At 47.6% G+C, this 27,730-nt stretch overlaps 2 protein-coding genes and 1 pseudogene across 6 annotated transcripts in view; 1 reads left to right on the top strand and 2 right to left on the bottom strand.

Moving 5' to 3' along the window:
* Positions 1-397: 397 nt before the first annotated feature.
* RPS9 (ribosomal protein S9) lies at positions 398-22,089 on the top strand. Of its 2 annotated transcripts, none has more exons than XM_022586055.3 (5): positions 398-502; positions 759-874; positions 1,091-1,213; positions 6,636-6,822; positions 7,876-22,089. In XM_022586055.3, the coding sequence occupies exons 2-5, from the start codon at positions 778-780 to the stop codon at positions 8,051-8,053; spliced, it is 585 nt and encodes a 194-aa protein (XP_022441763.1). In that variant the 5' UTR covers positions 398-502; positions 759-777; the 3' UTR covers positions 8,054-22,089. The 2 variants fall into 2 exon arrangements, with proteins under 2 accessions (XP_022441763.1, XP_022441762.1); XM_022586054.3 differs by lacking the exon at positions 398-502 and adding an exon at positions 577-595.
* On the bottom strand, positions 5,042-14,137 carry LOC115802584 (leukocyte immunoglobulin-like receptor subfamily B member 2; annotated as a pseudogene). Its single transcript, XR_016391060.1, has 9 exons — positions 14,008-14,137; positions 13,488-13,836; positions 13,062-13,415; positions 12,815-12,886; positions 12,214-12,605; positions 11,651-11,701; positions 10,696-10,803; positions 9,889-9,989; positions 5,042-9,155 (listed from the first exon to the last, which is right to left on the bottom strand). The product of XR_016391060.1 is annotated as a leukocyte immunoglobulin-like receptor subfamily B member 2 (transcript).
* Positions 21,124-27,730, bottom strand: part of LOC149744554 (leukocyte immunoglobulin-like receptor subfamily B member 3) — a 12,657-nt gene continuing 6,050 nt past the window's right edge. For 2 of the 3 annotated variants that reach the window (XM_089902064.1, XM_089902063.1), the window contains one exon: positions 21,124-27,686. In XM_089902064.1, coding sequence (XP_089758190.1) covers positions 27,543-27,686 — 144 coding nt within the window. In that variant the 3' untranslated portion in view covers positions 21,124-27,542. The remainder of the gene's footprint in view (positions 27,687-27,730) is intronic. The other variant, XM_089902062.1, reaches the window with a different exon arrangement.

The following is a 27,730-nucleotide window of genomic DNA, read 5'->3' as shown; positions in this document are numbered from 1 at the left end:
GTTCAAAAGGGCAGACTGGCTTCTGGCTGTGCTTCGGGTTGACATTCTGATATGAAAAATGATTTTTTTCATTATTCATGGATATAACATTATCTTCTGGAAGGAGCTTTGATTTCGCACAGCTCCAACCGTCTGGGGATCTTTTCACAGAGACGGAGCCGGCTGAAGTCTAGTGGCGGTGGCGGTGAATACTCCAACTTTATACCGCGACTCAGAGGCTAGCTGACGGCACTTAAGTAACCACCCGAGGGCGGAGAGGAGTCCTCACTTCTCACCGGACGATGCTCCGACACCTTGTCAGCTAGAGACGGGGTCCTCCCAACTTAGCACGCCGCTCTGGCCCAACCTCTCGTCTCTATTGCTTTTTCCGCCCGCCAACGTCTTTTCTGATTGGTACAGGCGGGCGCTGCGCGTGCTGACGTCACAAGACGGCGGCGCTGCTATAAGAGCGCGACCGGGGGACGCGTGCGCCTCTTTCTCGGTTACCGAAGCGGGCGCGAAGGTGAGGTGTAGTGCTGTGTTCTTTATTCCGAGTGTGGGTTGTAGGGTCTTGTGGACCATCCGAGCTTTAATGAGTTCGCTAGAGAAAATGCAGGTGAGATGAAGGTGGTTGTAGAGTAGTGGGAATGGTATCGGTTATAAAAGGTTAAGGGACGGTTCTCGCGATATTTTCCTGGGCGCCGCGAGGTTCTAGCTGAGTTGTGGGACTGCGCAGGCGCTGCTCCGAGTCCTCACTGTCCACTCTCCTTTCCGCACAGACGGGCAAGTAGAGCCAGCATGCCGGTGGCCCGGAGCTGGGTTTGTCGCAAAACCTATGTGACCCCGCGGAGACCCTTCGAGAAGTCCCGCCTCGACCAAGAGCTGAAGCTGATCGGTGAGTGACTAATGCAGGGTTTCTGCTTCCCGGGCCGGGGAAGCTAACACGGGGGTGAGGCTGCCCACGTGCTAATTCTACTGGAGTCCCTTCGGTGTGTCCCCCTCCCTCTTCCCCGAATTCGGGATCGTTCGTTGTTTAGATTTTCTGTACCACGAAACCACCAATCCTTTTCATTAGTCCGTGGGACTGAACTTGTTCGCCCATTCTTTGCAGGCGAGTATGGGCTCCGGAACAAACGTGAGGTCTGGAGGGTCAAATTTACCCTGGCCAAGATCCGCAAGGCTGCCCGGGAGCTGCTGACGCTGGATGAGAAAGACCCGCGGCGTCTGTTTGAAGGTGTGTATGGGAAACGTTGGGCTTCAGTTTCCTCTTGATTAGAACTAACAGTGCTCAGCAAGCTTGGCCACCTGGCTCTAGCTGTACACAGTGTAGCAAAACAGTACTGCTGCTTATGTGTCTTGTTCACTGGGGGTGGGAGTAGACTGAAATTTCTGAAATGTCGGATGGTTCTAGCAGGGAGCGAGCTTTAGTGCGTACACTTGCCTGCTTTAACGTGGGGGTCAAGGACATTTACTCAAGGTCTGAACAGGAGAGGACCTGTGGATTTCACAGGGAAGAACATTCCAGGTGATTTTGGAGAGGGTACAGATCGTATAGTAATTACAGTGACTAAAAAAATTGTGGGAAGTACACGTGACAGAATTTATCATCTTTTAGACTCTTAAATTTCTAAATTTCTACTTTGAGATGGGGAGTTAATGGAGGGCTTTCGGAAGGAATGATTGACATGATCAAATTTTAGTAGGACCTCTTAGATTGTCAAGTGGCAAAAATATTAAGATAGCTGGTATTATATAAAGCTCACTGAATGCCTTTTTCTAAGCTTTTGGTGTACATTATTTAATCTGCACAAGCAGCCTCATAGCAGGTACTGATAATACTTCAAATGAGCAAATGGTCAGAGGCCTCCCACCATAGGTGGGACTGGAGGGCAGGCTCCAGAGTTAAGGTGAGTTCAGCTATGGGGATGGAATGAGGATTCCAGGGGAAGCTTAGAGAACATCACCAAAAGTTGAAAGTGTCTAAGTGTAATAAGATGTAATCAGTAGACTTGGTTAGTGTGTTCTACATTGTATCCTGGTGTGGAAGATACATATGTACGCGCACACACACACATACATACAGTTTGTGATGCTAACAGATGTGAGTTTGGCTGTAGGTGGTTCTGTATCTTTTTTGTTTATTTTTTTGTAACAGTTTTTATTGAGATAAAACTTATACAACATGAAGTTTACTCAGAGTGTCTACAGCTTGTTTTTAGTTGCCTCTAAAATTGGCCACTGCCTAGGTGTCATCTTGATAACTTGCCTTTGGCCTGTCCCTGGGAAATCTTGATTTCTGGTGAAAAGCAGGAGGGGCTGGGAAACCCGCCAGGCTTCCTTGGGCACCTCACTTTTTATTCTCAATCAGGGTTGCTAGTCTGATTTTTCTCCCAAACTGTGGCTAAGGAAGTGCTGTTACACTCCTCGCTGTTAAGCATGAGTGGTCATCCATATTAGAGGTTGAGAAAGGCTTGGAGCGTGTTTAACTAACTACCACACATTTATCACTTTTATCTGTCCTAGACCCATAAACTGCTTTGACAGTCTCATGATAATTGAGGAATCTCCCCCATGGACACTGGTATTGGGTGGGACTTTATCCCTGAGTCTGGGGGACAGACCGAAGCTGGTTCTGGTCTCAGGGGGAGCTTGCTGAAGATAGAGATAATCACAGAGAAACTTAGGTGATAAGCAGTCATGTGACCAAGAGATGGCATAGGGCAGTGTGACAGGCCAGTGTCCAGGGATTATTTGGTTTTTCGGGGTGGAAGTTGCAAGAGGGAAGCATCAGGTAGCACACTTTCTAGTGAATGAAGCTCTTTAGATTCCTGGGGTGGGGAGGAGGAGCCTGCAAGCTCTCAGGCATTTGCTGTGCTCTGCAGCCTTTCCCACTAAGGTGTGAGAGTCTCATCTGATAAAAAGACTTACTGGTTCATTCAGTCCCTTACAGGTGTGAACTCCTTCCTTACACCAGCTTAAGGAGGACAGGTATTACATCCATTTTTCACATTAGAAACTAAGGCACTTACAGGCTTGCCGCATGCCATAGTGACAAGGGCCCCTTTGCCACTGAGGTGCCCACTGGCTTACATTTTTTAAAAATTTATTGGTTTGGATTTTACATTTAAAAAACTGATTCTGGGGGGCTTCCAGTGGTTAAGACTCCACGTTCCCGTTGCAGGGCCCTGGGTTCGATCCCTGGTCAGGGAACTAGATCCCACATGCATGCCGCGACTGAGTTCGCATGCCACAACTAAGGAGCCCTCGAGCTGCAGCTAAGGAGCCGGCCTGCCTCAACTAAGACCTGGCACAACCAAATAAAAGTAAATAGATGGATAGATAGATAAACAGATAGATAAAATTAGTGTAAAAAAAAGGAAAACTGATTGATTGTTAATGCTTTGGCCAGATGGAGCCCATGTAACAATTTTTAGTAGTTGGACATGATCCTGTTGAAGATGCAGTTTATGGGTGTTATTTTTGTCTTCATACCACATAAGGTTTTTCCTGTATTGATGACCCTCCCCATTGTTTAAGGATGTAGGTGTTTTAATAGTAAATATGAAATATACTTTTGAAGTAATACAGGTTGAATTATTGTCAGGTTTCTATTTTCTAATGTAAGGACAAAAAGGCATGAAGTGTCCAAACTGGTAGATAATCTCAAACTCACTTTTGTTTACCTTTGAGTATGTTTTTATATTACTATTTGAATATCATGTCTGTTTTTAAATTGAGGTATAATTTATAATTCATTATTATATTAGTTTCAGGTACACTTAGTTTTATAGTTATAAAACTTTCTTGTGATGAGAAGTTTTAAGGTCTCATTGTGTTTTTGAGTTGCATTTTCCTGATGATTAATGATGTTGAGCACCTTTTCTTGTGCTTTTTGGCCACTTGTATGTCTTTGGGAAAATGTCTGTTCAGATCATCTTCCCATTTTTAATTGAGGTGTTTGTTTTTTTGGGGTTTTTAAAATAATTTTTTTTTTTTTTTTTTTTATTGCGGTACACGGGCCTCTCACTGTCGTGGCCTCTCCCGTTGCAGAGCACAGGCTCCGGACGCGCAGGCTCAGCGGCCATGGCTCACGGGCCCAGCCGCTCCGCGGCATGTGGGATCTTCCCAGACCGGGGCACGAACCCGTGTCCCCTGCATCGGCAGGCGGACTCTCAACCACTGCGCCACCAGGGAAGCCCTAAAATAATTTTTTATATATTTATTTAGTTTTGGCTGCGTTGGGTCTTCATTGCTGCTCGTGGGCTTTCTCTAGTTGCAGGGAGCGGAGGCTACTCTTCATTGCGGGGCGCAAACTTCTCATCGCGGTGGCCTCTCGTTGCGGAGCATGGGCTCTAGACCCTTGGGCTTCAGTAGTTGTGGCCCGCGGGCTCTAGAGTGCAGGCTCAGTAGTTGTGGCACACGGGCTTAGTTGCTCAGATTAGTTGCGGCGTGTGGGATCTTCCTGGACCACGGCTCGAACCTGTGTTCCCTGCATTGGCAGGCGGATTCTTAACCACTGCGCCACCAGGGAAGTCCATTTCTGCTCTTAAGTTGTATGAGTTCATTACATATTTTGGGTATTAACCCCTTATTAGATACATGATTTGCAAATATTTTCTCCCATTCTGTATGTTGCCTTTTCATTTCGTTAATTTCTTTTGCTGTGCAGAAGCTTTTTTGGTGTGGTCCCACTTGTTGATTTTTGTTTTTGTTTTTTTTTTGGTACGCGGGCCTCCCACTGCTGTGGTCTCTCCCGTTGCGGAGCACAGGCTCCGGACGCGCAGGCTCAGCGGCCATGGCTCACGGGCCCAGCCGCTCCGTGGCATGTGGGATCCTCCCGGACCGGGGCACGAACCCACGTCCCCTGCATCGGCAGGCAGACTCTCAACCACTGCGCCACCAGGGAAGCCCTGATTTTTGCTTTTGTAGCCTTTGCTTTAGGGTCAAATCCAAAAAAATCATCTCCAAGATATGTCAAGGACCTTACTGCCTATGTTTTCTTCTAGGAGTTTCATGGTTTCAGGTCTTACATTCAAGTCTTTAATCCATTTTGAGTTTCTTCCCCCCGCACCACCACCACACAGCTTGTGGGATCTTAGTTCCCTGACCAGGGATTGAGGAACCTGGGCCACGCCAGTGAAAGCACCCAGTCCTAACCACTGGACTGCCTGGGAATTCCCGATTTTGAGTTAATTTTTGTGTACAGGATAAGGTAGGGGTCCAGTTTCATTCTTGCATGTGACTGTCCAGTTTTCCCGACACCATTTATTGCCGAGACTTTTCTTTCCCCGTTATATATTCCTGGCTCCTTTGTTGTAAATTGACCATTAATTTGTGTGGGTTTATTTCTGGGATCTTTATTCTGTTCCCTTGATGTGTTTTTTATGCCAATATCATACTGTTTTGATTACTCTAGCTTTGTAATGTATATAGCTTTGTTCTTAAGATTGGCTTTAGCTATTCAGGGTCTTGTGGTACCATAAAAATTTAGGATTCTTTGTTCTTTTTCTGTGAAAAATGGCATTGGAATTTTGATAGGGATTGCATTGAATCTGTATATTGCTTTTAGGTAGTATGGACATTTTAACTATATCTTTCCATTTATTTGTGTCTTAAATATTTTTCATCAGTGCCTTATATTTTTCATTGTGTAGGCTTTTCATCTTTCATGCGGTTGTAAACGGGAGAATATCCTTGTTTTGTGTTCAGCATTTATTCAGTGCATATTATGACCTGGGGTGTTGGAAAAGGTATATAGTACATATAGTATGTTTCTTCATTTAGATTCTGGTCTGCTAGGTTCCTGGTCTGCTAGGAAGACTTTTGTCATCACAGTGAGCCATCTTTCCTTCAAGCTTTGCCTGGGGGCAAGGGAGGGGATGGGTGGTAATGGTGCTTTTACCCCCAGTGTCAGTGTGTTAGTGATAATCCTGTGTGGTGATAAGCTCAGTGAGTGTGAGCCTGGGGGAAGGGGTTTGCCCACAGCATCCCAAGAGCTGTCCTGAGTGGAGCTTTGGATGCCCATGGACAAGAAGTAGCGAGGCCTCCTGAAAGTAGAGTTGTGTAAAAGGTAGAAGCTGACCTCTGCTGGATTACTTTATGCCAGGCATTGTTAGGTCCACACCATCTTTTTAGTAGAAAATCTCAGAATGATAAAATGGATGACATGTACTCAGCTTAAATGTATGCCCAGTCTTTTTCAGGCCTATAAGATTGGTTCTGATACTGTTCCAATATTATAGATACGGAAGGTGGTTTAACCTCATTTGATTAGTAGGGCTTTCTTGACTCTAGAATATTAGCTCTCAGCCGCCCTGCTGTGTTATGGGAGGAATAGTTTAGGAACAGCAGCACTTAGACTTTTGCAGATGAATGCTAAGCCTTTCGAGGGGGTTGTCTCGTTTACTCTTCCCAACAACTCTGGAAGGTTCTTCCTTTTTCAGGTGAGCAGAGTTGTATGTAGCCACCTGCCTTAGGGTAGTGTGAGGATTCCGTTAGTCACAGTGGCTCATGTAATAGCATGTTGAGTTCTGTATCAGAATTAGCTCTTACTTCCTACTTTGTCCCACCACCATGATTTGGAGGTGGAGGATTTGAACCCAGAAGTCTGAGGTCGGCCAGAATGCTGAGGCAGGCCTTCTTTCCCCTCTTACCAGGCAATGCCCTGCTGCGGCGACTCGTCCGTATCGGGGTGCTGGACGAGGGCAAGATGAAGCTGGATTACATCTTGGGCCTGAAGATTGAGGATTTCTTGGAGAGACGCCTGCAGACCCAGGTCTTCAAGCTGGGCCTGGCCAAGTCCATCCACCACGCCCGTGTGCTGATCCGCCAGCGCCATATCAGGTACCACCTCTGGGCTCCCTGAGCCTTCCCCACCCCATCCCCTCTGATGGTTGCCCTCACTAAGCCGCTGTCCCTATCTCCTGTGCAGCCCTTGGAGGTGATGAAGGTGTGAGCTCCCCTTGAGGGTGCAGATTGACCCCCTACAAACAGCTCACGGGGGAGCTGGGGGCAGCCTCATCCCCCCCGTAGCCCAGCGCAAGGGTCACTGCGGCCGGAGCCGTACACCTTGCGAAGGCTTCTACGAGGCGTGCAGGTAGCTGGACAGGTAACAGCCCTTGGTGTCCACTTGAGAGGAGTCACTGGGGCTAACTGACTTGTGTGGGTTCGGCTGTGTAGTGGGCCCTTGTGGAGCCACTCCAGGCCCTGATCACCACAGTGCACTCTCCTGTCGGCCTTAATTTGGTGAGTTCACCACAGGCCAAGATCTGCCACAGTGAAGACCAGAGGCCAGATGGGTCTTTATCTGAGTACTCAGTTTACCCTTTGTAAATTGGGCCCTGTTCATGAGGCCCAGTTGAGCTGTGTAGTAAGTGGGTGGGATACATGCATACTGAATTTCTGCCGCAGCCTTTCGTTAGCCGCGTGACCCATGGGCAGGAGCCTCTCAACGTTGCTTGTCTGAAATGAAACAACCCCTGTCCTTTCGGGTTGCTGCTTCGAAGACAATGAAACTGCACCTGCTAATAGAGCTCAGTGTGTGACACACACAGTTGAGAATATTTTAAGTGTCTGGCACAGTTGTGAATTTGAAAAGCAGGTCTTGGGTTTATATGCTGCCGCCTCACCTCATTTGCTCTGGTCTCGTGGGTTACTTCTGAATTGCTCCCTGCCTTCTGTGAGGTGTGAATGTAAAGGTGGATCCATTTGTGTGAATTAGGTGATGCCTGAAAGCTCTCCGGAACACACAGCAGTTCTTTAGGATCAGGAGCCCTTCCCGTTTATTGCTTCAGAGTCAGTGCAGCTCTATAGCACCAGCCCTGTCAGCTGCAAAGCACAGGCAGAGGAGGGCAGCGTCCTGCTTCCCTGTCCTGCTCACCTGCCGTCCCCCTCCAGGGTCCGCAAGCAGGTGGTGAACATCCCGTCCTTCATTGTCCGCCTGGACTCCCAGAAGCACATCGACTTCTCCCTCCGTTCTCCGTACGGGGGCGGCCGCCCAGGCCGCGTGAAGAGGAAGAACGCCAAGAAGGGCCAGGGCGGGGCTGGAGCTGGCGATGACGAGGAGGAGGATTGAGCCCACCCAGGCCCGCCAGGGCTGATGGAGTCTAGTTTTCCAGTCAGATAATAAAATGACATCCACACTTCAGAACTGGTGTTCATTGGTGTGCCTCTTTTCCTCCGTGCTCTGAACACAAGCCTTCTGCGGTGGGAAGTGCAGGCTGCGTCCTTCAGCGGGTTTCCACACGTGCACAGAGGGGCCGGGTCGGCTTTGTTCAGGTGCTTGAGACCACCTGCAAGATGGTGGTCCTTTTCCTCTTAGGGCTGGGCTACGGTGTCCTAACAAACATCTCTACACATAACGTATCACAGCAGGGAGACCAGTAGTAGTATGAGGAAGGTTCTTTGAGGCAAAACCAGAAGGAAATTCTCAGCCATCCGTTTGCGTGTGCGGCGAGGAGTCATTTCCAGGCAGAGGACGCAGGGGAACCCTGCCCCTGCCCCTGCATTTGGAGTTTCTGATGATATTGTTGGTCCCGAGGGAGGCGGGCTTCCCTTTTCTCTGAGAAGCTGCCTCAGGCAGGGAAGGAAGGGGCTTGGTCTCGGGAAATGAGGAACACTTGGAATTGAGCAGCTGCAGCCACAGGGCACACTAGTCCCGGTCTGGGGGATTTGTGGGTGTGATGCAAGTGTGATGTAAGTGGCCAGCTTCACAGTGAGGGCTCATGGTTCTTTGCGAAGCCTGTGAAGCCTGCAGAAGAATCCAACTCCTCGCAGCCTACTTGGGCTGGGTGGTAGGCCTCCCTCACCCCAAGGTGTTGATGGCAGTAGGGTCCTTGAGGTCAGGAACCTTGGTAGGGACCATAAAATCAGCTGTGATGTCCATGGAGTTCTGGAAGCAGTTGGCTTCCAGGAGGTCTCGGAAGCTCCTGGTGGTTCGTGTCAGGACTCCAGGCTGGCTGGAGTTCGGTATAAGCATTTATGCGGGCAGCTCCTGGGGGTCCCTGGAGCGTGGGGTCTGGGTCCTTCCTGGGCTAGCGGACGGCGAGAGCAGCATACACGCTGGGCTCTGCTGGGGGCTCCCCTGATTGGGGGGCGGGGGGTGCAGCCTCCCGTCTGAGGGCCGAGTGGTTCAGCTGGGCATAGGTCACATCCTGGGGAGCTTCAGATGCAGCAGCCTGGCATGGGGGAGAGGGAGGGAGGGTGGTTGGGTGGGGGAAGCCTCGGGGCCCAGGAGGAAAGGAGGCACTCCTTGGTGGTCTTAGTCATCAGGGCTCTGCTGGAGACAGTGAGCACTGGTCTCCGAATCTTTCCTTCCTTCAGTCCCTGTAGCTTTGAGCCTCAGGGAGGAGGGAAGTGAAGGAAGTTGAAATTCCTGTGACTGGTGGCTGGTTGTATAAGTTTGGTGCAGGGGAGAGGGCAGGACTGGAGATAGGAATTGGGTGTGGCACCATCAACATGGAGGGACAGTGGGACCCCGCTGCAGCCTGGGAGCGAGCTAGGGTTCTCCAGTGTGAACAGGAGCTGATCCTCACCCGTTAACCAACGCACGAGGTACGTTGCTGGATCACCCAACCTGGAGCAGCCAAGGGATGAGCGAGTATTTTAGAATCCTCTGGAGTTTAGAAGGCATCCCCTCTGGGCCTCTCTGCAGCCCCAGGATTGGATTTAGCACCTTTGTGGGGGGCACAGACTCTTAGCCCTAACCTTCAGCCCTGCCAGCTCGACCTGAGCATTCAACACCTTGAAGGTCAGAGGAGACCAGGTGTGGGGTTGCAGCAGCCCACAGGGCAGGTGCTTCCAGAAGGGAGAGGCTGCCAGGAGTTGAGAGGTGTCAGGGTTTAGTGTCCGCTGGATTTAACGTCTGAACAAGGAGGTGTGGGTGCCCTGGTCAGGATTGGGGGAGCTGACCTGACCAGCTGCCTGCCGTCCTCCGGCTGTGTGTCTTCCACGACAGCATCCGGTGGGGAGAGAACAAGGAGGTCCCATCTCTTGCCGAGATTCCCTGACATCTCACACAGCAGATGTCCAGAGAGGGTCAGTGATGTGGCCAAGGCCACACAGTATCAGATTCGAGCTCTCACATCCCCAAGCCCAGAACCCTTTCCAACCACTCCCTGGTGTCCACTGCCCACCCACATTGTCTGGCCCTGTCTCCTGCCCCCAGGATGGCCTCTCTTCCCCTTACACAAGCTCTCCTCCTGGACTGGGCTGGGCAGCTGGGCTGGAGCTCGGCGGGGAGAGAGGAGTGTGAGGGGCAGTGCGGGAGCTGCGTGCAGGCTGGCCGGGGTGGGAGTCTTTGGGAGATGTCTTGCCTCTTCTGCCGGCCTCTGTCCTTGAGCACTGATGCTGCAGCCGCTGCAGGAAGTTGGGAATCGGCCTCCAGCCCACCCCAGAACCCTTCTCTAGGGTTACAGTAAGATCTGCGAGGTCCTACAAACTGATAAGATTATACTCCCCTCCCACCTCCATAAAGAAGTCAAGAGAAAAACCTAAACCATAAAATACAAAACTTGCATGTGTTTTCAAACATTTCATAAGTTTAAAAAAATCAAAAGAAAATACGTGTACACTCATATTTAATCTCTTTAGATTTTCTCATTTGGAGATGCTGGAGGGGTTTTCTAACCTGACTTCACCCGTCTCTTAGGTTTCCCTTTGGCTGGTGCCCTAAGCCCACCACCTCCAGGGGCCTGGGTCACCCCGTTCCCTACTCACCCGACTTCCTGCGTCTGCTCTGACCCCGGTGTCGGACGAGGAGGACGAGGGGCAGCAGGACGAAGGCCACCGAGACCCCAATCAGGACGTTCAGGTACCATTTGAGACCTGGGGCACCAGTGACGTCATGAGTGAGCCCAAGATGCCATTTAATTGAGCGCCTACTGTGTGCAGGCTCGTGCTGGGGTCTGTGCATTCATCTCCTCTAACTTTCACAACAATCGTGCAACAGTGACTGTCACTCCCACCCACTTTACAGATGAGGAGACTGAGGCACAGAGGAAACGCACATGCCTCAGGCCACCCAGCCTGGATGTGGCAGAGCTGGGGTTGGAACCCAGGACTGTGGGCTCCCTTGTATTTTTTTTTAATTATTTTTTTTTAATGCTGTCGCCTCTAGGCAGAACACCAGTACAGAGACGTGTCCCTCAAACCCAACCCCTACTCCTCTGCCAGCCCAGCCCAGATCTGTCCCCACTCTGCAGAGGCCTGGCATCCCCCCGCGGGACCCGTGTGGACAAGGGTGTGTGTGTCTGGGAGGGGCAGGCGGGAGGCTCTGGCCTTCCTGAGCTCTAAATGGCCTGTGCTGAGGGCTCCCCGTTGAGGGAGGAAGCAGGAGGGCCCCTCCACGCAGGTGAGCCTCGGCCTCTGCGAGGAACATGACTCAGCCAAGATCGCAAGCCTGGGAAGTAGCAGAGCGGTGACTTCCAAGCCCTGTCCTTCCCTGACCCCACGGCTGCTCCTTGGAGGGCTGAAGCCCCTGCCTTCAAGCAGGAGGGCGCAGACACCATCCCCACGCACAGTGTGGGAGCAGACTTCTTGCCCTTTGCAGTCGGGGAAGTGGGTCCCAGTGAGAAGAAGGAACTTTCCTCAGGCCATTAACTCAGGAAGTGGCTGAGCCAAGACCAGACTGAGCTCCTCCCACCACCACCTCCCCACAGAGACCCTCACTCACCTGTCTGCACGCCTGACTCTGTGTGGGGGAGAAGCTGATCCTCAGAGCCTCCTGGGGGTCAGGACAGGAGGGGAGGGCCGGGGGCTGCTTCTCCCCACACAGCCCACTGCTCCTCCCCCAGGATGGGCCCCGACATCTCCCTCTCCATGAGCCCCCACCCTTCAGCGACCAGCCGCAGAGCCCCGGGAGCCCTTTGGTCTCCCCGCATCTGTGCCCGACTCCCAGCCCGCTGGGACACAAGCTGTGCCAGGGCCCGTGATCTTGGTCCCTTGGGGACTGAGACCTCTGCTATCCACCACTCTTGTGTGGAGGAGGATGGAGATGGGGGGGGGTCTGGTCTTTTCCCCTTCTGGTCAGCCCCAAGTCTTCCCTACCACCTGGAACATGTCTGGACCCCAGGGATGAGGATGGTGCAGGGAAGGGAGTTGCTCTGGCCTTGTCCATCCCTTTACTGTTGATTCCCCTCCTTCTGTGACCCCCTCACTCCCAGCCCAGCCCAGAGCTGGGGACAGGACCCTGAACTGACCAGGAAGACACAGAGGGCCAGGGCTGGGGTCCCTCACCTGAGAGCAGGAGCTCCAGGGGTCGCTGGGCTGTGACATCAGGGACGGGGAGGTGCCAAGTGAGCTGTAGCACGTGTAGGTCCCACTGTGGGCTGAGGTCACAGGACTCAAGGTGAAGTTCTGAAAGGGTGGAGCCGTGTCCTGCAGACAAAGGTGCTGGAGAGGAGTGAGTGACCCCTCCTTGGACAGATGGAGCGGATCGGACCAGACCTCAGAGCCACACTACAGGGTCACATTCTCTCTGCAGGGTTCTGAGGCCCACAGCTGGGCTGAGAGGGAGGGCTTCCTGTACATTCCTGGGGGCGAGGAAGGTCGTGATGTGTACAGAGCCACCCCCAGCACACCCTTGACCCTGAGCTGAGGGACCACCATTCTCTCTCCAGGGACCCTGTCTGTGACCCCCTCTCAGCTGCTCTCAGCCCCTCTGTGTGGGTCTCTCTTATCTCCCGGCACCCGCTCCATTTTTCCCTCCGTGGACCACTGCCCTATCTCAATGTCTGCTCTAGGACCCCTCCCAGGACCCCATCACCACCAGGGGTGGCTCTGGGCCCAGCACCCTGAGAACACAGTCAGGACATGGGGCAGGACAGGGGCTGCTCACCGGCGATCAGGCTGTCTCCACGGAGCACGAGTGAGCCCGGCTGGGCTGAGAGGGAGGGCTCCTTGTACACGCCTGCAGAGAAGGGACAGTGGCACCGAGGGGGACGCCCACCCCACACTGCTCACTGGGGCTGCAGTGCGAGCTCTCCCTGGTCCCTCCCAGGCCTCCCGCCAGTGGTTCTGCCCCAGGAGGCCACTGCCCCTGATCCCCCATCACCCCAGGGCTCACTGGGCACAAGGCTCAGGTCAGGGGTCCAGGAAACGATGGGGCTGGGGGCCCTCACCTGTGACCTGGCGATGCAGAGGGTGACTGGGGTGTGACCACACATGTGCAGGGAGCTGGGAGAATCATAGCATCCGCGGGTTCCCCCACAGGAGGAGTTTAGGGGGCCCACAGGGCACACGGCCTGTCCCCTCCCATGGGTCCTCGATGTCCGGTGTCGGGCGGGTCAGCACCTCCCTCCTTCAGCAGGTGCAAAGTGCCCGCTGCAAACTGTGAGCTGCATGCCAGGGACACGTTCTCTCCTGAGGCCACCACAGGGCGTGGCTGGGCTGAGAAGGAGGGGCTCTGTGCACCCCTGAGGGAGGGGAAGGGGCTGGATTAAAGGGGGACCTTCACCCCGCTCACCGCAGGTGTGGGCTGTGAGGGGAGACGTCCGTCCCCCTGAGCCCACACTCTGCTCCCTCTGCCTGTAAGGAAGCTGCCGCAGTGGGAGGGGACCCGGGTCCTCCCTCCTACCTGTCCCCACCAGGGGCAGGGGGTCACTCCACTCTGACCTGTCTTTCCTGCTGTGATAGACACACTGATACTGCCTGCAGTGCTTGAGCTCGAGGATTCAAAGGGGAAACTGGCCTTGTTACTGGAGTCCTGTGGGGCCTTAGCCTCCCAGAGTCCAGAGGGCCTCTCTCTATACAGACGGTAGACATCAGCCCTCAGAGATCCTGGACACCAGATGGTTACAGGGCTTCCCTTGGTGACCATGACACCTGGGTCAGCCCAGATGGAGGGTTTGGGGAGGACCCCTGGAAAGGGATCAGACCTGAAGAGTTAGGGGTGCCCTTCTCCCCTCAGTTTCCCCAGCTGTCATTCCCCAGGCCCCTCCCAGACAGGTCACCATCATTTCAGACCTGCTGTGTTCCCCCCAGATGACCAGGGGGTTGTTGGGTGGAAGCAGGAGGTCTGGGGGGCCTCACTTGCCTGGACCTGGTTCCACGGGCCCTGACTCAGCCCTGGGAGAGAGTTCCCTGTGAGCGCCCATCCCCCAGCACACATCATAGATGCTCCAGGCCTGGTCTGGGCCCTGAGTTCTGGGGTCAGATCTGGAGCTGAGCACATCCTTCCTCCCCCACAATTTCTGCCCCCACTGATCTCCTGAGACCTGGGGTCTCTCAGCTTCAGACCTGGGAGGAGAGGGGCCCCTTCCCCTCTCCCTTCCCCAAAGCTCACCGAGGCAGAGAAGGGCAGTGAGGGTCGGGGTCGTGGCTGTGCCTCCCATGGTCCCCAGCCGTGCTGGTGTCTCACAAAGTCCACAGAGCCAGCAGGACAGACAGACATGTGGGGGGTGACAAGGTGCAGGCTCTGTGTTAAATGTCCTGGGTTCCTCATCAGCCTCCCTCTGCTCTCCCTGAAGCATGGGGCCCAGGAGACAGCAGGCTCTGGGCATGTTTCAGGCCAGATCTGAGACTCACCAGATCCCCCCCCCAACTCTGCCTTCCTGTCCTCCCTCCTCATTGCCAAATCCAAATCCAGAGAGTGACATAACATCCCAGAACGTGAGGCTAGAAGAAGCAGGCCCAAGAGCTACCCCAACACCTGTTCCCATTCTTATTCTGCCTCTTACGTAGGCTGTGTGATCTGGGGCAAGTAAATTCCCTTTCCTGAGCTTCTGTAAATGCAAATTTTGTTCCTTTCTTTCATCAGCTAGTCCAGTAAGGCAGTATTTGTTGAGCAATGACCATGTTCAGTTATGGTGCCAGACACTGGAGATTCACTGGTGAAGCCGACAGATTCCTTTCCTGGACTCATGGGGCCCAGAGTACTGAAAACAGACATTGCAAATATTTACATGGCAGACAATTCAGTTATAGTCTTGTGAGACTGTTACAAGTTGGAAGAAAAAAAACGGGGAACAATGAGTTTCATTAACAGGTAGACGCCATGAAGCCTGGGTCCTGGTTGTGAGGTGTCCTTCTGGTGGATTGATGAGCAGTAGTTAGCTCAGGGGTGGTGGTGGTGGTGGTGGAGGCATCCTTGACCAGAAAGATCTTGAGCTGTTCTCAGAACTGAGAGCAATTAGACGAGGGCTGGGGCCTTGCCACACAGGATCTTGAGCGCCAGGTAAGTATTCTGGATTTATCTTTAAAGCAATTGGAAGATTTTAAGCAGCAGAGAGTATGAATAGATTTCTATTATCAAAAGATTACCACCATATAGAAAATGTAACGCAGGAGGGCTGTATTGATAGTTAACTCTATTAATAGTAAAATTCCAACATTAATCTCTCTCCTGGATGATGTGTTGATCAGTATTTTAAGTCATTTATGTGGTTTTCTCCTATAAACCTTACACGAACTTATAACAACATATATTTATAGTTGAGTGGAATGAAAAAGGAAGGCTTCTTGGTCTGGCAGGTTGGAAAGGACATGGCTCCGTTCACGCTGGCTAAGGGGGCAGTCTGAGGAGGTGCAGAATTGTTCAGTAGCTCTGTGTATGTGTGTGTTTGGGGGAGACATGGTTATGTGTGATGAGTTTGGCTCGGGAGGGAGAGCGGCGTTTGCTGGGGCTGATCATTCACAGCCTGGAATATCAGATGATGCACCTTGACTTTGTTTCGAAGGTGGAAACTGTTGGAAGGGTTTTGAGCAGGGCAGGTTCAGATCGGATGCGGTTATAGGAACTGCATCCAGGCCTGGTCTGGATATAGTTCCTCTCACTATAGGTGGTGAGAGGAATGAGCTGGAGTAAGGAGTGGAGCCTGGATTGGAGGACCAGGAAGGAGGCTGATGTGATGAAACAGACAAGATGTCCTGAGCCTTGCGATGGATCAGGGACATTGTTAAGAAGGGCTCAAGGAGCACAGTGTGTGGATTTGGTGGTCGGGTGTGAAGTGCAGGAGACTGGGGAACTGAAAGCGCTCCCACTCTCTAACTTGGTTGCCTGGAGGAGCGAATGGGGTGGTCATAAATGGGGTGACCCCAGGAGAGAGGGACACATGGGGAGATGCTTGGAAGACTGATCACGCTCTTTAGCGTGAAGCACAGCCCTGCCTCCTGACCTGGGATTGGATTTTCTTTTCCCCAAACACTTCCCTTCACTGACCTCCTTGTGCCTATAATTCAGCACCATCTTTTTTCATCTCCCTTCTTCAAAACCTCTGAGTCAGTTCTGCCTCCTCAGTGCCCCTTTCTCCCCTGGGCAGAACTCTTCATCTCATTCTGTGAATTCTTTCTCCAGGCGTGGGGTAAGAGCATAGGTTGGAAGCAAAGATTTTTTAAAATGAACAACACCCAGGATCTGTGAGGCCATTTATATCATTGCTCTGCCAGCAAAAGGAGAATGATATCAATGAACAAAAAAATTTTTTTGATGAGCTAAATACGATTTTACAGATTTTTTTTTGATGTGGACCACTTTTTAAAAGTCTGTATTGAATTTGTTATAATATTGCTTCTGCTTTATTTATTTATTTATTTATTTATTTTTTGGCACTGAGCCATGCGGAATCTTAGCTCCCTGACCAGGTATTGAACCTGCACCCCCTGGTGAAGGCGAAGTCTTAACCACTGGACCACCAGGGAAGTCCCCAGGTTTGTTGAAAGTCATCCATTTACATGTCCAAGATGCTCCACAAATGAAAAATTGGATAAGGTTTTAAAACGATGCCCATGAGGGCACACAGCAGAAGCAAGAAGAACTACAGTCCTGCAGGCTGCAGAACAAAGACAACAATCACAGAAAGACAGAAAAAATGAAAAGGCAGAGGATTATGTCCCGGATGAAGGAACAAGGTAAAACCCCAGGAAACCAGCTAAGTGAATTGGAGATAGGCAACCTTCCAGAAAAAGAATTCAGAATAATGATAGTGAAGATATCCAGGATCTCGGAAAAGGAATGACGAAAATGCAAGAAATGTGGAATGCGGAATCTTAAAAAAATGATACAAACGAGCTTATTTACAAAATAGAAACAGACTCAGAGAATAAACTTATGGTTACCAGGGGTAAGGGTGGTGGGGAAGGATAGTCAGGGAGTTTGGGATTGACAAAAAAAGAAATTGTATATCACTATATTGTATACTTGTAACATATAATATTGTATATCAACTGTACATCAATAAAAAAGTAAAATAAAATAAAATAAAATAAAAACGATGCCTACACATCACAATCATAATCAAACCAGTGGGAAAAAATTTGAGAGCATCCAGAGAAAAGTGCCAGGTTCCATACAGAGCAAAAAGGATTTGAACGGTTACCGATTTCACATCAGAAACCACTACGGTCAGATTTATAGTTCTGAAAAACAAGAAGAGCTAATCTGGACTTCTTCTGGATATATTCTTCAGGAATGAAAGGAAAATAGTCATTCTTAGAGGAAGGAACACTGAGAGAATGTGTTGCCTGCAGAGCTGCTCTAAAAAAAGGGATAAGGTAAGTTCTTCAGGCAGAAAGGAAATAGTTCTAGAGGGAAACTTGGAAATTCAACAATAAAGGAAGAGCAAAAGGTGGTAAATATCTAAGTAAATGTAACAGCATATTTTTCTCGTTTCCTCTTAAGTTCTTTAAAATATGTATGGCTGTTGAAAGCAAAAATAACAATGTCTGGTTGAGCTTTTAATATATATAGATGAATACATATAACAGCTACAACATGATGGGGAATGAGGGTGAAAGGACCTGTATGGTGATAAGGTTTCTGTGTTTCTCTTTTTAAAAAAAAAAAAATTATTTATTTATTTGGGTGCTCCGGGTCTTAGTTGCGGCACACGGGATCTTCATTGAGGCATGCGGGATCTTTAGTTGTGGCATGCAAACTCTTAGTGGCATGCGAACTCTTAATTGCAGCATATGGGATCTAGTTCCCTGACCAGGGATCGAATCTGGGCCCCCTGCATTGGGAGCGTGGAGTCTTAGCCACTGGACCACCAGGGAAGGCCCCTATGTTTCTTCTGAAGAGTTAAAATATTAACTCTGTGGAATTAGGTGTGTGTATTATAATGCCTGCAACGGCCACTAAAAAAACAACATGTGAAGATTTTCAGTTGGAATATCAGTAGATATAATGGAATACTAAAAATATACTCCAAAAAGCAAACAGAAGGAAGGGAAGGGAAACTTGAAGAGCAAACAATAGAGGGGATAAAGAGAAGACAAACAATAAAAGGAAAAATGTAAATATAACCTTGTCAGTAATTACATTAAATATAAATGGTGAAAGCACAATTAAATGGCAGAGATTGTAAGACTGGATTAACAGCAAGTAAGACCCAAGTATATGCAGTCCTCAAGAGGTTCACTTAATACAGTGGTATGAATAGGTTAAAAGTGGTATAAATAGGTTAATAGGATGAAAGAAGGTATTATGCAAACATTCATCAAAAGAAAGCTTACGTGGCTGCATTAGTCTCCTATTGGTGTTGTAACAAATTACCACAAACTTAGTGGCTTTAAGCAACACAAATGTGTTGTCTTACTGTTCTGGAGGTCACAGATACAAAATCAGTCTCAGTGGGCTAAAGTCGAGGTGTCAGCAGGGCTGCTTGCTCTTAGTGGCTTTGTGGTGAGAATCTGTTTCCTTGCCTTTTTCAGCTACAAGGGGCTGCCTGCATGCAGCACCTGGCTTGTGGCCCCTTCCTTCCATCACTCCAACCCCTGTTATCACATGTCCTACCCCTGATTCTGATCCTTTTGTCTCCCTCTTACAAGAAGCCTTGTGAATACACTGGGATCACCCAGATTACCTAGGATAATGTCCCATCTCAAAATTCTTAATTTAGTCGCATCTGCAAAGCCCCTTTTTGCTATGTAAGGTAACATATTCACAGGTTGCAGGGATTAGGGCTTGGATATCTTTGGGACAGCAAGGAAGTGACATTACCTTCCTTGGTGGCTGTGCTGTACAAGACAGTACAATAAAATGTATCAGAGGCCTTAGAGCAAGAAAATTATCAGGGGTAAGGATAAAAAGGTCAATTCATCAAGAAGACATAGTAATCCCAAATGTGTGCACACAAAACCACAGAGCTCCAAGGTATATAAAGCAAAAACTGACAGAAATGAAAGGACAAGTAGATAAATCAACAGTTATAGTCAGGGACTTTGAGACTCCTCTCTTGGTAAGTGATAGAGCAAATAGGTGGCCAATCAGCAAGGATATAGAAAACCTTGACTATACTATCAACCAACTTGACCTAACTGGCACACAGAGCACACTCAACCAATAGCAAAATACACCTTTTTCAAGTGTGCATGGGATACTGGCCAAGATAGTCTTCATCCTTGGCTATTAAAGAAAGCTTAACAGATTTAAAAGAATTACTATCATACATCACTTCTTTTCTGACCCTAATGGAATTTAAGTTAAAATCTATTATTAGAAAGCTATCTGGAAAATCTTCAGCTATTTAGAAATTAAACAACACACTTCTAAATCATCCATGGTGAGGAACTCAAGGAAAATTGGAAAATATTTTGAACTGGATGAAAATGAAAATACACTAACCTTGTGAGATGCAGCTAAAGCAGTGTTTAGAAAGAAAGTAAGACCAGCAAGTGCTCATATTTAAAAAAAGAATGGTTTTTGGGACTTCCCTGGTGGTCCAGTGGTTAAGACTCTGCGCTTCCAGTGCAGGGGGCATGGGTTCTATCCCTGGTTGGGGAACGAAGATCCCACATGCCTTGTGGCGAGGCCAAAAAAAAGAGAGAGAAAGAAAGAAAGAATGGTTTCTAATCGCTAAGCTAAGTTTTCATTTTAAGACACAAGAAAAAGAAGAGCAAGCTCACCTCAAAGTAAACGTAATAAATATTAAAGGGCAGAACTACATGAAACTGAAAACAGAAAAACAATAACAGAAGTAAATGAAAGCCAAAGCCGATTCTTTAAAAAGGCCAATAAAATTGACAAACCACTAGTCAGAGAAATCATGGAAGAAAGAGGGAAGACACAACTTGCCAATATTTGGAATGAATGACAGGGTATCACTACAAACCCCACTGCTATTAGTAGGGTAATAAGAAAATATTACAATTCTGTGCCCATAATTTTGACAACTCGTGAGAGACATAGACTACCAAAACTCACTTAAGGAGAAATAATCTGAATATTCTTTAAAAATATTAAAGAAATTGAATTTATAGTTAAAACAACTCTCCAACAAAGAAGACTCCTGGCCAGAGTGGCCTCACTGGCATGTACTACTAAACATTTAGGGAAGAAATAATGCAGTTTTACACAATCTCTTCCAGGAAATAGAAGGTAAAGAAACACTTTGCAGCAATTTTATGAGGTAAGCATTACTCCAAACTCAAATTAGGCAAAGACAGTACAAGGAAAGAGAGCTGCAGACCAATATCCCTCAAGAACATAGAAAATTTCTCACCAACATACTGGTATATGAAAGCCAACCATATCTGAAAAGGATAACATATCATAACCAAGTGTGATTTATCATCAGATGCCAGGCTGGTTCAATATTTGAAAACCAGTGAGGTTAATCCATCATGTTAATAGACTAACAAAGAAAGCCCACGTCATTATATAAGTATATGCACAGAATGATTTGATAAAATTAATTAAACGCCCAGCTATATAGGAATAGAAGGGAACCTCCTTAATCGGGTGAAGAGCGTCTGGGATCTACATTTACCTAATGTCATACCAAATGCTTTCCCTCTGTGGTTGGGAAGCAGACAGTGACGCTCTCATGACTTCTCTTCAGAATTGGCCAGTGCAGTAAGACAAGTGAGAGGGAAAAGAAGCTTACAGATTGAAATGGAAGGAATAAAACTGTCTTTATTCCCAATCTACATGATCCTGTATGGAGGAGTTCCTAAGGAATCTACAAAAGAGCTTCTACAACTAGTAGGTGAAGGAGCAAGGTCTCAAGATAAAAGATCAATATTCAAAAACCAATTGATTTCATTCTACAAATTAACAAAGGACAACTGGAAAGCACAGTTAAAACACAATACTTTTTACTATAGCACGGAAAACCATGAACATGTAGGAATAAACGTAAGTATTTATGTGTAAGATCTGAAGACTAAGAACTATAATACGTCGGTAAGAGAAATTAAAGAACAACAAAAAAAGATATACCGCATTTATTGATTGAAAGACTCAATATTTTAAGATATCAGCTCTCTCTAAATTGATATGTATTCAAAGAAACACCAATCAAAATCTGAACTAGCTTTTGTAGCAATTGACAAGCTGATACTAAAATGGAGGTAGAAATATGTAAGAGCAATAATAGCTCAAGAATTTAGAAAAGGAATAAAATTGGACGTCTTATTCCAAGACTTTATATGGAAGGAACAAATGTAGTGGACAGTGTGGAATTTGCATAAGGATAGGTGGAAAAAATAAACAACAGAGATCCCAGGAGTAAACACACATATATGATCAATTGATTTTTAACGAAGGAACAGAGTACTTCCTTGAGGAAAAGATAATCTTCTTAACAAATGTTTCTGGAAGAACTGGATATTTATTTGGAAAAAATGAAGCTTCACCTTTACCTCACACCATACACAATAATTCACATGAAATGGATCATAGATCTAATTGCAATAGCAAAACCATAAAGTATCTAAAAGGAGACATTAAAGAAAATCTCCACAACCTTGGATTAGACAAAGATTTTTTTTTAAAGGCTTTATTGAATTTGTTACAATATTGCTTCTGTTTTATGCTTTGGTTTTTTGGCCGCGAGGCATGTGGGATCATAGCTCCCAACCAGGGATCGAACCCGCACCCCCTGCATTGGAAGGCTAAGTCTTAACCACTGGACCAGCAGGGAAGTCCCAAACAAAGATTTCTTAAGAAAGGTACAAAAAGCACAGAAAACAACAAAAACAAAAGATTTATTGGACTTCATAAAATTAAAAACTTTTGTTCTTCAGAAGACTGTATCAGGGAACTTCCCTGATGGTCCAGTGGTTACGACTCTGCGCTTCCATTGCAGGGGGCGAGGGTTCCATCCTTGGTCAGGGAACTGAGATCCTGCATGCCACATGGTGCGGCCAGAAAATAAATTAAAAAAAAAAAAAAAAGACCATGTTAGGTAATGGAAGAAACAAGCCAAGACTAAAAGAAAATATATACACTATATATATATATATATATATATAGTGTGTGTGTGTGTGTGTGTGCGCGCGCGAGATAAAGGATTTGTATGTAGAATAAATAAGGACTTTTACAAATAAATAATAATAAAACCTTCCCACTTGAGTAAAACAGTTTAAACAGACATTTCTCAAAAGAAGAAATGGTGGCGCAGTGGTTGAGAGTCCGCCTGCCGATGCAGGGGACACGGGTTCGTGCCCCGGTCCAGGAAGATCCCACATGCCGCGGAGCGGCTGGGCCCGTGAGCCATGGCCACTGAGCCTGCGCGTCCGGAGCCTATGCTCCGCAGCGGGAGAGGCCACAACAGTGAGAGGCCCGCGTATTGCAAAAAAAAAAAAAAAAAGATATATAAATGACCAATTAGCACATGAAAAACTGCTTAACATCTATAATAATTAGAGAAATGAAAACTCAAATGAGATACCAATAAAGTTGATGAATCAAAACATTATACTGAACAAAAGAGGGCAGATACAGAAGAGTACAGACTTTATAGTTCCATTTTTATGAAATTCTAGACCTTGTAAAACTAATTCCTAGTGAGGAGCACTGGTTGCTGTTTGGTTCAGTGTGGGTTTGGAGGGTGTAGGTTGACTAAAAAGGTCACCATGGAATTTCAGGAGTGATGGCAATGTTTTATATGTTGATTGTGGTGACAGTTGCTACGTGAATTTCTACATTTGCCAAAGCTGATCAAACAGCACAAAGGGGGTACATTTCATGTCTCAGTATACATACACATGCATACTAGTCATACCAGGCTCAACCAGTGTCCATTCCACCAGGATGAAGTCAACCTGCAACCACGTGTCTGATTTGCTTCCATAAGAAATGATACAATGTTAAGGACTCAAGTGTTCCTTTCCTCTGCTGACACAATGGACATTCAGCAGTATCTGTAGTTAAATCACTCTCGGTGAATGGCAGCCAGTCCCTGATTCCAGGCTGATGACTAGCCTCCATCTCTGTCTCCACGGCCATCCTTCAAAGGCCCAGTGTGTAAGCAAGGAGGCAGAGGCTGGCGAACATCCACTGAACCAGGCGTCCTGTCCCCTTGGCTGTTAAGGACCCTGTCTGCAGTGAGGCTCTGGGGGGGACATTAATACCTCATTGAAAGACCACATGCCTCGTGCCCACTCCTGTACCCATTCCTCCTTCCTGGGTATCCTTGTCCCCTCCCGCTCAGTTCCCCTGACTGTCTAGGCAGGGCGGTTGCTCCCATCCCCGGGTCCGTGTACATCTTTTCCTCTACCCTGTTCTTTCCACACACACAAAAGGTATCCTGTTCATCACCCAGATGTCTGCTCTGTGAAAGCATTTTCCCTCAGTATCTTTCAGGTACAGGGCTGTAGAGCAACACCACCCCCAAACCTGACGCTGCCCAGACGTGACCCAGGCCGTAAAGCTGCAGAGGACAGCTGAGGGAGGGGTGTCACCGTGACAGGTAGCCGTGGAGGTATCCTGTGCCTCTAACCCCTGCCTTTGTGGGACTTACCTTGTTCTGCGGACCTATTCCTGGCCCCAGGTTTACCACTCATCCAACAGTGGGTTGCAACCCAATGACTTGGTGGGAATGACAACACCTGGCTCATCATGGGAAGTTTCAGCTGCACAGACACTTGATGTCTCTTTGTCAATCAGTCAGTGTCTGTTGGGAACCAGGAGCCTGCCAGGAGCAGTTTTTGTTTTAATTAATTAATTTTATTTTTGGCTGCGTTGGGTCTTTGTTGCTGCTTGTGATAAATCCTCTCAGTTTTCCTTCACCTGAGATTGTCTTTATGTCCCCTTCATTCCTGAAGGATAGTTTCACAATGCATAGCTTTGGGGATCGACAGTTCTTTTCTTTCAGCACTTGAAACTGTTGTGCCACTACCTTCTGATAAGTCCAAGGTCACGTGAGTGGTGGGTTCCCTCCACAGTGAGGAGGCATTTCTGTCTCACTGCATGCAAGGAACTTCTTCCTCTTTTTCTGGATTGTGATGCATCTTGCATTAGATTTCTTGGGGCTCATCCTGTTTGGGGTTCACTGAGTTTCATATATGCATAGACTCATGGCTTCTGCGAAGTTTGGGGAAATTTCAGCCATTATTTCTTGAATAGTTTTCCAGTCTTATTCTCTTTCTCCTCTGGTTTTAGGATTCAGATCCCAGGGATGTGAGGTCATTGAGAGTCTGTTCTCATGCTTTTCCAGAATATGTTCTCACTGGTGTTCAGACTGAGTAATTTTTATCCTTGTGTTTTACATCATTTCCTCTGTTGCCTCCATTCTTTTGTTGTGTCCGTCCATCCATGGAGCCTTTTATTTTAATTATTGTATCTTTCAGATCTGAAATATCCATTGCGTTCTTTTTTTAAAATTTGTTTTATTTTTGGCTGCGTTGGGTCTTCATTGCTGCCCGCGGGCTTTCTCTGGTTGCGGCGAGCGGGGGCTACTCTTCGTTGCGGTGTGCGGGCTTCTCATTGCAGTGGCTTCTCTTGTTGCGGAGCACGGGCTCTAGGCACGCGGGCTTCAGTAGTTGTGGCTTGCGGGCTCTAGAGTGCAGGGTCAGTAGTTGTGGCTCAGGGGCTTAGTTGCTCTAAGGCATGTGGGATCTTCCCGGACCAGGGCTCAAACCCGTGTCCCCTGCCTTGGCAGGCGGATTTTTAACCACTGCACCACTAGGGAAGTCCTCCGTTGCGTTCTTTATGTCTTCTCTTTTTTCGCTGAGCCTTTCTAGTTTTTTAGATTTATTTTAAGCATGTGTGTAATTGCTCCTCAAAGCATTTTTATTATGGCTGTTTTAAAATCCTTGTCAGAAAATTCCAAAATCTGTGTCATCTCAGTGTTAGCAGCTGTTAAGGATGGTTTTTTCTCACTCAAGACGAGATTTTCCTGGTTCCTGTTGTGACGAATGATCTTTCAAATTAGACCTGGTCATTTTGGATATTATGTTTTGAGAGTCTGGGTCTTATGTAAATCTTTGTTATAGAAGGACTTTTCTTACACATGGCTGGGGCACTGACTCATTACTGCCAGGTGGATGGGGCAGTCCAGGTACCCTACTCGGTCTCCTTTGACACCCACTGTGTCATTACTGGGGTCTTAGCAGTCTTAGTGTGTCTGCTGCCTTCTCTCTACCCTTCAGAGTACAGGCAGACCTTGGAGATATTGCAGGTTCAGTTGCAGACCACAGCAATAAAGCAAATATCACATTAAAGCGAGTCCCACAGTTTTTTGTTTTCCTAGTGCATATGAAAGTTATGTTTACACTATACTGTAGTCTGTTAAGTGTACAATAGCATTGGTCTAAAAACACAATGTACATATATTAAAAAATAATGCTGTTGGGGACTTCCCTGGTGGCACAGTGGTTAAGAATCCACCTGCCAATGCAGGGGACGTGGGTTGATTCCTGGTCTGGGAAGATCCCACATGCCGTGGAGTAGCTAAGCCCGTGCGCCACAACTACTGAGCCTGTGCTCTAGAGCCCACGCACCGCAACTACTGAGCCCATGTGCTGCAACTACTGAAGCCCGTGCACCTAAAGCTCATGTTCCCTAACAAGAGAAGCCACTGCAATGAGAAGCCAGTGCACGGCAACAAAGAGTAGCCCCGCTCGCCGCAACTAGAGAAAGCCCCACGCGCAGCAAGGAAGACCCACCACAGCCAAAAATCAATAAAATAATAATAATAATAACGCTGTTGGGAAAAGGGCACTGATGGGCTTGCTTGATGTGGGGTGCCACAAACCTTCAATCTGTAAAAACAAAAACAAAAACATCCCTGCAATATCCGGGGAGTACAATAAATGGAGGTATGCCTGTATTCTTATGTTTGTTGTGCATGTAAAGTCCAGGAGTCTTACTGTGCTTTGTGGGGGGTTAGGGATTCATACTTCTATTTTCTCCTGCTCCAAAACTGGAAGTCTGAAATGCAACTGACTTTTATATATTGTGATGATGTACCCAGTGACGTTAGATAAATTCTTTTCAAATTCGAATAATAGGCCCTTATTCTATTTTGGATTTTCCACTCACACAGTTTTGTAATCTTGAGCAATACAGGTTTATTCCATCCCTCAGTGCCTATCACTTTTTTTTTCTTTATTTAATTGGTTGGTTCTTCCAGGCCTGCCGAATAGAAGGGTAATAGTGAACGTTCCTGGCTCACTCGCAATTGCAGGCAGAAGGATTGCACGTTTTTACCTTTAAAAATGATTTCTGTTGTAGATTTTAAAAGATGCTTTTACAAATAATAGGAAATTCCCTTTTATTCCTGAGTTTTTTTCGTTATAAACTGGTGATGTATTTTATCAAAAGCTTTGCATCTGTCGATATGATGATTTTTCAGATTTCTTCTTTTAATGTTTGGATTGTAGTGATTGATTTCTGAGGGTGAAACCACCCATGCATTCCTTAAAAAAATACCTGCAAGTTCATGCTATAGTACTCATTCTATATAGCAATGAATCTCGTTTGTCAATATTTTGTTTAGGAAAATAAAAGACAGAATTCTTTGTAAATGCTGATAAAAGACAGCTTCCTGTGATTTTCCCATTTTGTAGTTTCTTTGTCAGGTTTTGGTCTCAATTTTTTTCTGGCCCGACAAAAGGTGTTGCGGGGAGTATTCCTTTCCTTCCCTATTCTCTGCAGAAGCTTGTGTAAGTTTGGTGTGTGTGTGTGTGTGTGATTTCATAAGTGCATACGTGTTCAGAAGCATTCACCAGTGAAGCTTTCCGGACTAAGAGTTCACTTTTTGGGAAAATTTTAAATCACAGACTCCACATATTTAGTATATACAACAATCCAGATTTCTTATTTATCCTAATGTTCATCATTTTGGTAAATTATATTTTAGAGAATTTTTGTCCATTTCATCTACATTTTCTAATATAATGGCATAAATTGTTCATGAAATTCTTTATTTATGTAAAGTCTGTAGGATCTGCCGTAGTGTCATGATAATGGTAAAGCATGCCTTCTCTCTTTTTCCCTTGGTCATTGAGCCTAGGGTTTATACGTGTGATTAATGTTTTCAGGATTGAAGTTTTGGGGTTTATTGATTTTTCTCTACTTTTTCTTTGTCCTCATTAGTAGCTACTCTTGTCATTGTTATTTCCCTGCTTCTACCTTCATTTGGAATCATTTGCTATTCTTTTTCAAAATCATTGGTAATTGAGAAGTCTGTTGCTTTTTTTCTAAAATGTAAGGATATTTGTTATCTTTGAGGGTAGAATCAGGTGACTGCCAAAGGGTCCCAGGGGCTCCTGGTGGTCTGTGTTGGGAGTCCAGGCTGTCTGATGGTCGTTAGGTGGTGTCCACTGCGGGCAGGCAGCTCCTGTGCCTTCCGGGGTCCGTGCAGTCTTCCTCCCTGGAGCGTGGGGTCTGGGTCCTTCCTGGGCTAGCGGACGGCGAGAGCAGCATACACGCTGGGCTCTTCTGGGGGCTCCCCTGACTGGGGGGCAGGAGGTGCAATCTCCCGTCTGAAGGTCGAGTGGTTCAGCTGGGCATAGGTCACATCCTGAGGGGCTTCAGATGCGGCGGCCTGCGGTGGGGGAGAGGGAAGGTGTGTGGTTGGGATGGGAGAAG

This window comes from Delphinapterus leucas, chromosome 20, assembly GCF_059928025.1.
Source record: "Delphinapterus leucas isolate spDelLeu-1000000601 "Yukka" chromosome 20, BTC_Dleu_Yukka2, whole genome shotgun sequence".
Lineage (NCBI taxonomy): Eukaryota > Metazoa > Chordata > Mammalia > Artiodactyla > Monodontidae > Delphinapterus > Delphinapterus leucas.
This window is presented reverse-complemented; position numbering and strand designations above follow the sequence as displayed.